Raw genomic sequence first — 10,425 nt, forward strand, 5'->3', positions numbered from 1 at the left:
TATTTGGTTCAGGGAGAATAAGTCCTGCCTACTGGATCAACAATACTGTTATAGTTTCCTTAGAAATCTCCTCTGTGAAAAGTGACCTTGTTCTGTGTGGTCTGAAATCTGACAAGATCATGTGCCTCACTGAGATTTTTGGGATTTTCTTGCAGTACTTCTCATTACTGCACCTGCATCCTAAAACGAACAACATTCTATATAAAAGTTTAAATCAGATTATGATTTTTTTAATATGTAAACATATCCAGTTACAGTTTTGTGATCTGAGTTAATTATTTTTTCTTGTTTTTCCTAATTAGGTCCGAGATGGTGACAATGAGATGTCTCCTCTCATTAACAAATTCTGTGGCAGCACTTTTCCTTCCCCAATCACTTCTTCTAGCAACAGTCTTTGGATCAAGTTCAAGTCAGATGCTTCAGTGCAAAGGGCCAGCTTCAGGGCAGTTTATGAAGTTGGTAAGAAGTTGAACACTGAACTGACCCACTAGCTCAGGAACCTTCAAGCACTTCTGTACTATTAAGTTCTTTCTTTGCTTCACATTCTTTATAAGTGATCACACAACATTCTGATTTGTTTTTTGTCCTGCATCCCTGACACGCAAAAATACTATGCTGCCAACTAGATAAGATTGGTATACATTTAACATGCTTACCACAAACATTAAAACAAAGGAAATGAAAAGGGGGTCAATAACTTTGTTTGGATTTCTAGAAATGCTAAAAAGAGGGCTCTAGGCACTCTTGACATATGTCAAAATGCATGCAACAGCCTCTAATCCTCCTTGCCAAGATAAACACTTTACCACTAGCCCAACCACTATGCATCACAGGCAATATACTATGATCTTTACTTTGCTCCAGTAGCTTTGTCTGTTTTAAGTTCTCCTTTTTCCAAGAATAACAAATGAGACACATGCTACTCCTCTCCTGTTCCCTCCATCCCTTCCACTTAGGTCTGTAAAATCCAAGCAAATTTGGGGAAGGTGAGAGACGTATTTTTTCATATATATAATTTCACTGCTGTTCCAAATTACATATTCATGTTCATGGTACTGTCTGAAAGCAGTGATAGTTCTAAAAACTCTCCTATCTGAATTATCCATAACTGATGACCTTTGCAAAGTCTTGTGGGATGTATATTTTCAGTGGCATGTAGAAGGAAATGACATTAAGATGTAACATATTTACCTGAACATAAGATGACCCTGAATTCAAGATGATCCCTCAATAATTAGATATTGTTAATAGAAAATGTATTTATTTGTTATAATTTTCCATGTGTAAAAGCTAATTATTGGAGGACTGTATTAAATTGATCCCAAACTAATTTTGTGGCTGCTGGCCAAAGCAGCAACACCACGGTGCCACCATCCTGCAGTGCCTGGCATAACTCGGTGTGCAGCTAGGCCAGTGTCCCATGTACGCACAGCTCTGTATGGCTTCGCTGCTCCAGCACCACTGCCATACCCTGCCACTGCAGTGCTGTGCCCACCGCCCCTGTCATACCCTCCACAGCACCGGCACGTCCTGGCGCTGCAATGGCCCTGCAGGAGGGAGGGGCAGGGGGTCAGGTGGGCACTTTTACTCAGCCCCACCCCCAATAATGTTTTCCCCTACCACCTATGATGGGAGGTGCAGTGGAGGGGTGTGGGGGAGAAGCAGGTTGGGTCTGGGGGTGAGGAGGGGGCACTGCAGGGGAAGATCAGCTTGGGGGTAAAGAGGCGGGGGGGCGGAAGCAGGGAAGACAGCAGCTTGTTTCTTAATTGAGTAAATATGGTATATTAAGCATTCATTGAAGATACTAACTTTAGTTTCTCTTTGCAGCTTGTGGTGGTGCACTGTCTGGAGAAGGTGTTATACATTCCCCTTACTATCCAAGGATGTCCTCCCGTCCAAAGACCTGTGAGTGGATCATCTCCCAGGCAGATGGCAAAGTAGTGATTCTTACTTTTATTGACTTCGGCATTCGGAATATCACTACCTGCTACTCAGATTACGTTGAGGTAAGGAATAACAGATTTATCCTCAGTTATACCCATGCAAACCCCAAGCTACGTATTGTTATCTGTCAATGAACAACTGTATGGAAGAGTAGTTTGGCATATAAATATCTATTTCATTGCTCTTATGGAGATTCCTGGTGCCTCAGGTGAACTGAACTCCTTATTGCATCTTTTTCACCATGGATATTTCTGTAATAGGAATTTACCAGTGGTGAATAGCAGCTGTATTTGTAGATGGGGCCTGAATCTCCACTGCCTTGCATCTCACGTGCTGCCTCCTGCTGAGGATCTCAGGGGGTTGGAATCCTTGTCAGTTTAATTTTATTAGATTCCTTTATATCAGGGAAATCCTCATCTGTCTTTCAAAAGAACTTTAAAGCTACTTGTCACTGTGTCATGGTGCAAATTTCCCTTAGCAGCAATAGGTCCTGGCTTGCTGAGTATTTCCAGCAGCATTTCTTTGCATTGAGCAGCAAATTCCTTCAATTTTTCCACTATCTAGTGATAATAGAACAAGTTTTCTTGTGATGTTTTGAATATATTGCTCTTCAGGTCAGGGATGGCAACAGCACAGATTCTCGTCTCCTGGGGAAATACTGTGGTACAGCTCTACCTTCTGTCACACAGTCTACACAAAGCTATCTCTATGTCAAATTCAGAGCTTCCTCTGTTACAAACCTTGGCTTCATGGCTGAATACCGGCCATTAGATACAGGTAAGATTCAGAACTGTCTTCTTTTGGGTTTCTGGACCTAAGATCTCCTGTGCAATTCAAAGAGATGATTAAATGGAAACCATTTGTTAGAATAAACTACATGCCAAATTGTATGACAACCAAGCAGTAGACATCATTTGTGACAGAAATGACTCAGAATCCTTGCACAAATTCAAAGTATATGAGGAAAGAAAAAAAAGAGTCCTATTTTTAATGTTCAGAAGACATAAACTGTTTCATAATGCCTTGTCCTGGAATCATTATTTTAAATAACATGTTGTTTTAAACGTCTGTAGCATGTGGGGAGATTCTCACTGGACCAGAAGGAACCATCACAAGCCCTGGTCATCCAAGCATTTATCCACATGGTATCAAATGCACATGGACTATCTCAGTCCAGCCCGGGCACCTTATCCATCTGACGTTCACATCTTTTAACTTGGAGTTTGAGTACAATTGCAGAAGAGATTTTCTTGAAGTATATGACAATGGAACAATGACAAAGATAGGAAGGTGATTATATCTAATTTATCTATTTAATCTGCCTGCATCCTTGCTGTCATTGTAGTCCTTGTGTTCCTCAATGGATCTCTTCCTTCAGTAGCAAAATGTTGAATTTAGATTATTCTTTCTAAAACAATTGGAGATTTATATTATTCAGGCCAAAGCAGCAATGCTTCTAGGTGGTATACTACTGGCAGTATTTTCCTTACTTTTTCATTTGGCCACAGAATAAAGATTTAATTCAATATTAGTTTACAAGAACTTCTACTTTTCTTAAGAACAAAGTTTAGTGTAGGTTTTAAAATGTCCTTAGATCAACATGGCTAAAACCAACAACCCTAACTGCCTAGCAAGGGAATTTCATTGAAGTCTTAAGTTTCCTGACAAAAAATTAAGAGCAAGAGCTATACTGAAGATTAATTTTCAGTATTATCTGTGACCATTTGGGAAGAATACTCTGCTAGAGACAACTCAAACTCCCACTGGAGTCAGAGGGGAAGTCCCAGATACAGTGCAGATTTATTGAATTAATTGACATCAGTGACAGCTTAACAAGGCTCTTAATGAAGAGCCAGTGTGACAGTGTGTTTGTTCTATGCAAAACATCTGTGGGCAACAAGTCTGTGTTGCAGGATTTCATCATTCTATCATTGAGGCCCACCATCACAAGCAGAACTTTGTAAAAGTATTATTCACAGGCTTTGAAGGGGCCCTGAATATTGTTCGAGCAATATAGATATTATTTGATCATATTACACAGCATACAGTCCTGCCCCACAGCTGTAGTGATTTCTTTTAGCACCTGGTGCACCAGGAGTCAGTGGGGGAGAGATGGGATTATTCTTACCACTAGAGAATGGGGGCAGAGGAGGATTAGTCTTCCCTGACAGCCTCTCCTTGGGCGACAACTGCTATTCCTGCAGCTGCTTCTGTAGCAGCATGGGCTAAGGCTGCTGCAGCTGAGAAACGGGCAACAGTGCAGGCTCTCTAGGGGCCCTTCCTGAGGTCCCATTCTCTCCCCTGCACTGGATGCAAGGCTTTACCTCCCATGGCAAAGTCTCCCGAGAGTGATAATCCACTGCCCCTGATAAACTGCTGGGTGCGGGGGCTGCGCTTTCCCATCTTTTGTGGCTGGGCAAAACAGTACTGCCCCTGTGGCAAAGACTTTGTGGGAGAGGGAGCCTTACTGGCACCCCTGTAAGTCAGCGACTAGGTTGGCTGCCTTGCCCCTCCCCAATTATGCTACAGTCCGACCCACTCAATACATGGTGTTTTTGTTGACTTCTTGCAGGTACTGTGGAAGGTCAATTCCACCATTGCTCACCAGTGGTGGCAACATAATGACACTGTACTTCGTGACGGATCACAGCATTGCCTCTGAAGGGTTCTCAGCTAATTATAACTCAGTGAATGCTTCCAAAGGTAATGCAGTAGCAATATGCAGATTAATATAGTTAAGTATTAAGTGTAGGTTTTCAGCTGATGTTGGGGGAGGAAAGTGTTTATTATGATATTATTTAATCAGACAAATATCAGAAGTCCATAGCAGTCATCTCTGTAGCCACAGTTTCTTCATGTCGATGTGGATCTCAACATGTTTCTTATGCATGTAGCTACTCATTTATTGTGCATGATCACAACAGCTATAATCTTTTCTGTTTCAGGTTTTTTCCTGCTGTTTTTTCATTCAGCTCCCCATTCTCTTTTGTTTTAATCTTTTATGAAAAATGTCCATTTTTCTAGATACAGCTTGGACAGTTTGGTTATTATTTCATGTCTTGAGAATGTGTATGGGCTGGGGCTGGTAGATAGTTTGCTTTCTGCCACTGCTTTTGCTTCACCGCCAGTTAGTTTCTTCTGCCAAATTACTAATTTTCTCAGCTGCCTTCATTCATACGTTAGTTTTCTGGCATGGTGAGTGGAAAAATCACTTATAATGGGAAACTCACCAAGCAGGAATCTACTGTCAGCCTGAAAATCATATGTCAGGAACAAAATCTTGTAGATTTTCACTAAGAAAAACCTTATAGTTTGAAAATTCTTTTGTTTAAAGCATACTGCTACTCCATAAATCATGAAATCTTTCCCCTTATTTTGAAACAGTTAAGTTATTGTAAAATGCCCACCATTTTGTTTGTGTGCTACTGCAGCTGCTGCTTTGTCATCCTGAGCATATGAAAAGAAAACTGTTTGTAGGGTTATTTTTCTGGGAGTCAAACATTTCTATTAAAGTGACTCTACTGAATGTTAGCAGGATGCTGCCTTACCTTTCTGATGCACTGCATTGTCAGCTTCAATATTTCTTCTGATGCACTGGATTGTCGGCTTCAATATTTTCTGAACATAATGGTTACTTCTCTTGCCACCGCATACTCTTGGTTCTTCTCAAATTTCTCTAGCTTCTCATATAGCAACTAATACCACATTTCTTAGTGTCCAACAAGACGCTGTACTCACCTTTATATACACTTTATCAGCTGTCTCCATATTGATAACTTCCAAACCCTTTTACCTTTTTACATATCTCTAATTGTCTACCAATTCTGTCTACCATTGTCTACCATTTCTGTCTACCATTTTAACTCTCCATCATGGAATTGGGGATATGACATTCTGTACATCCGAGTCCCTGCCATACCTGTTGCTATTAATTACAACAATGCTTCCACACTGACTGTCAGCAGCAGCCTGATATTCAACTCCTCTTTCTTTTTCACTCCTCAGTTTCTACCACGCCAGTCCCTTCTGGCTTTTAACATCTGTAAGAGTCACCCTTTCTTTGGAATCAGTGCCTTTTTATGTCAACCATTTAGTCCATGTTTGATCCACATTATGCGCTCCTGGGGCAGGGATCACATCATCTTTTAAGTTTGTTCAGTCCTGTGAACACTGTTGATGTTTACACAGGCCAACATTTTTGGAAGTGTTCAGAAATTTCTGATGTGCCCAGATCAAGACCTATAGTCCCCTATTTTCAGACTGAGGGTCTGCATCTGCATAGCCTTTGAAAATGAAAAAAAAATCTGTCTCAAACTGGCGTTTTTTAATGTAGGCTAATTTTCATAAGGCATCAACCTGTGTCTCAATTTGGGCTGCTCACTTTATGTCCACTTTTATTTTGATAAAAATGAGAGAATATGAATGGACCCTTATGGTTTGTACCTGCTCTGTGATATATGATTGTCCCTCTAACTTTTAGAAAAGCTTTTACAAACAAAAAGGATGATATACAATTTAAGATTCATTGTAGGCCAATAGGGAAGGATTCTTCCTTCTATTAAGGGTGTAAAGGCTTGTAAGAGGTACTATAGATTTAAAATAATATTCACCTGTTGCTCTGTAATAAATTTAGAGATACAGTTTTGAGTAAAATTGCATCATTTTAAAAGCCTTTTCCTGTTTAGTATTTATAACAACTAGAAATGGATGAAGGTGTTTGGATAAAATAAGAACTCTAACTCGTGTCTGCATCCAAACTTTACCATTTGGAAATCTGAAAATGTTTTGCTTCTTTCCCCTTCCTCCCCTATTTTATATTACCCATTGGGTCTGCTTTTAGTTTGAGCAGGAACTAGATGTAGAAATATCACACAAGAGCTAACTCTCTTTAATTTGACCTAGGGCTGGATGTATAATTTCCAGAGTAATTTTTCAGTTCAACCACTAGAGTCTGGAAAGTATGGAAAACCCAAATTGTTGGCTGGTTTTTGAATAAAAATTAGTTCTCAAAATCTCATACAGTTGCATACCTGCTAATTATAAAACTATAGAAAGTTGAAACTAAAATCTGTTTCCTTATCTAAAGTATCTCATAAAGTTTTTTTTCTTTGTTTGTTTTTTATACCCAGAGTAATACTGTAAATTTGTCCATAAATGAGCTGCTCATTTTCATTTTTAAATTTAGAACAAAGATCTTTGAAGCTGGCTTTTCCTGAAAGAAATAAGCATAAACACACAAGAAAAAAGTGATACTTAATTTACAGAAACAATCCTCCACGCCCATCATTTTATAGCAAATTAATATTTTGTACCTGTGACTGGTATTTGCCTCATACCTATTCAGTTACACCTAGGAACTGAATTGCTGCACATAATCATATTTGAGGAGAGGAGGTATATACCAGCAGTATAGATGTTTTTAAAGCCTACCACGTTTTCATTTTCTGCTTAGAAAAATGTGTTTCTAATAATGTTTCTTGTGCAATATGAATCCTGCATATTTTTTTTCAGCTGCAGTTTCTAGGAGGGCAAGGCAGCTCTGTACTTGGGGGAAGGGAAGTGTGAAGCCTCTCCCTAGCCCCAGACCCTAGCCAGGGTTTGCCTGGTGGGCCCAGTACTTGCCTCCCCCTCCCCAAACCATTCTCTGCTGGAGCAGACAGCCCAGCCCAGCCCAGCCCAGCCCAGCCCAGGGCTTGAAAGCATGCTGAGATGCTGGGGAACTGTGATTTATCTTGAACCAGGAATAGGCCTGGGGCAGAAGTTTCATAAACCGGTTTGACACAAATCACTTAAGCTATTCAACCAGGTTTATTTTAAATCAGTTTCAGCTATTTTAAACTGGTTTATGTGTACTGATCTTATGTTCTTTTACAGATTTAAACTAGGTTCTGATGACTAAAGCTGGTTTATGTGTAAGAGCTAGGCCATGCCCCCTTCCCCATGCACTGGCCAGTTGGGGTCAGGCCACACCCCCTACTTCTGCACAACCAGATTGGGGCCAGGCCACACATCCGCCCTCTACATGGCCAAATCAGGCCCCAGCTGCCCGCTTCCCCACTCTGTGTGGCTGGATTTGGTGCCGTGCCCACTCCACAAACTGGCCCACTGGCCCATGGAGCAAAAAGGTTGAGCCCCATTACTCTATAGCATAGTAGGCATAAATATACCAAATATGAGTAACACAAAGGCTCTTTGATCAGCCACATATTTCCTGAACAATATTTAGCTTTTTAATAGGTACACTATTTTCTTAAAATCCATGTCCTAACAACAGAACCTGAGTGTTCCCTCATACCATAAGCTGGAGAACATTGTGATGCAGGAATTAAGATGAAAGGATTCAAATAAATAGACTTCTGAATGTGACAAGGTTTCCCATTTGGTTTGGAATGGGCCTCCATCATGTTTCAATAGCATCTAGTAAACTTAGCCTTGTTCCCAAATGATATTAGTAGCAAAGTCTCAGAGTGTTTAGTCCATATTGGGAGAGAGTACTCAGCATTTTGCTATATCAGACCCATAGTTTTCAGCTGAAACAGTATGAGTATGATTGTTCTTTGGCTATTCACAATTTTTTTAATTGTAGTAAGGGAAGTAGGGAAAATAATGTTTCCTCCTTTACCAGAAGAATAGTTAGCTAGTCATTTTTACCCAGAGGCTTTGATCATGTTTTGTTCCAGTTGCATTCTTGATCATGATTTTACTCCTGTCTCAATATATACATATTTCTGAATAAGAAGGGTTCTTCTCCTCTAGATTCCTCCTGGCCAATGAATAATGGGCATGGCCAGGAGATGACTTGGTTTTAGATATCTCAGTTTCTGTGGAATGTGCAGAAGCTGGCACTGACTGACTAGAAAATATCAAAGTTAAAGCAGGATGTAGGAGGACTTCCTAGTTTTGGTTTAACTACAATAGATATACACTTTATGCAAAACATTTTCTAACTTTCAACTCAATGTCCTACTGGCAGATGTGGAAATACCACTTTAATTTTGGATCATTTCACATTTGTTGGCCATAGTCAACTGTGGAATGATCAAACTGAAGTGGATCTGTACTAAAAGAAAATAGGGTATATTCTCACATCATGTCCCTCATTCAGTTTTGTATCCTTTAGCCCCTGGGGCCATTATTTTTGTTGAGCTACAAAAATAAAAAGCTATGGGCTCCTTTCCCAACCCACTTGAGATCCCAGAGCTCTACAGCCCAGCACTCTGGGATCCCGGGCTGCTGGCAGACTGAACAGTATTCCCAGATTGCTTGCAGCCTGGGATCTTAGAGTGCCACTGAGCCTTGCTGCCAGATCCTGGGCTGCAGACCCCAGGATCTTTAAGGAGCCTTCCTGCAGCCCAGAAGCATCCCTGGAAGGGGTCAGGTCCCAGGTGATCAGCTGGTCATCCAAGTTGTCCACAAGGGATAAGTGATAGGACCAAGGCCACTGTGACTCACCAGCCTGCAACTAGTAACAGCAGCTGGGTCTGTGAGCACAGCCCCAGTTCACCAGCAGGAGTGAGGTCATAGATAGTAGGCCTGCGTGAAGCAGCTAGTATTTGCTTCGGATTTGGATTCAGCCAATTTGGGGGACAGTGATTTGATTCTGTGATTCGAATCACTATCCTGAATTGATTTGGCCAAATCTGATTTGGAGATTCAGCTGCTGCTGAATTAGCCAGATGTCTGACTCACATAGGCCCCATTCCCTGCCCACTCTCCCAGCCCCAGCAATGGCTGCCCTATCCATCCTAGCTCCCGGCACTTTGAAAACAAAAGCCCCCACTCACTGGTTGCTGCAAGGTGATCCCTGCTGTCCCCATTGCTCCATGCCATGTGGGGGGCCCTGCTACAAGCCCTTGACTGCCCCCCACTCTCCCAGTCCCCCCCATGGCTACCCCACACACCCCAGCTCTTGGCCCATTAAAAAAAAAACAACAAACAAACAGCGCTCTCACCAGCTGCTGCCTGGCAGGGAGGGGAGAGATTTGGAGACCTTCAGAGATTTGGGCAGTCCCTACCGGCTGCAGCAAGGAGCCGGACCCAGACCCCGAGCTGGAAAGCAGGGGCTGGGGAAGGGGAGGCTGGAGGAAGGGGGAGGGGACCATGGGGGGACCCCTGCAAGGTCCCATCACCTACCTGCTCCTCCAGCCCCCCATCTGAGTACCCCCTGACCACCGCCTACTCTCCCAGCCCCATCCATGGCTGCACCACCTGGCCCCAGCTTATGGCCTTTAAAAAAAAAAAAAAGCCTCAGTGCTCAATCCCTGCTGTCCCCCACTGCCCCACACCACATGGGGGGCTCTTCCATGAGCCTCCCAAAGCCCCAAGTCCACTGCAGGAACTGGTGTGTCTGGGAGTTTTTTGGGGTTTTTTTCTTAAAGGGCTGGAGCTGGAGCGGGTGGGTCAGCCATGGGGGGTCTGGGAGAGCGGGCAAGGGTTGTGGGACTTGTGGCAGAACCCCCCCATGCAGTATGGGTCAGGGGT

At 42.3% G+C, this 10,425-nt stretch overlaps 1 protein-coding gene across 2 annotated transcripts in view; it reads left to right on the forward strand.

The window, feature by feature from the left end:
- CUBN (cubilin) overlaps nt 1-10,425 on the forward strand; it is a 243,841-nt gene that overhangs the window by 37,657 nt on the left and 195,759 nt on the right. For both annotated transcript variants that reach the window (XM_025216815.1, XM_025216816.1), the window contains exons 18-22: nt 303-459; nt 1,828-2,006; nt 2,559-2,721; nt 3,018-3,234; nt 4,517-4,647. In XM_025216815.1, the coding sequence (XP_025072600.1) occupies nt 303-459; nt 1,828-2,006; nt 2,559-2,721; nt 3,018-3,234; nt 4,517-4,647 (847 nt within the window). The remainder of the gene's footprint in view (nt 1-302; nt 460-1,827; nt 2,007-2,558; nt 2,722-3,017; nt 3,235-4,516; nt 4,648-10,425) is intronic.

Source organism: Alligator sinensis, unplaced genomic scaffold (genome assembly GCF_000455745.1).
Source record: "Alligator sinensis unplaced genomic scaffold, ASM45574v1 scaffold623_1, whole genome shotgun sequence".
Taxonomy (NCBI): domain Eukaryota; kingdom Metazoa; phylum Chordata; order Crocodylia; family Alligatoridae; genus Alligator; species Alligator sinensis.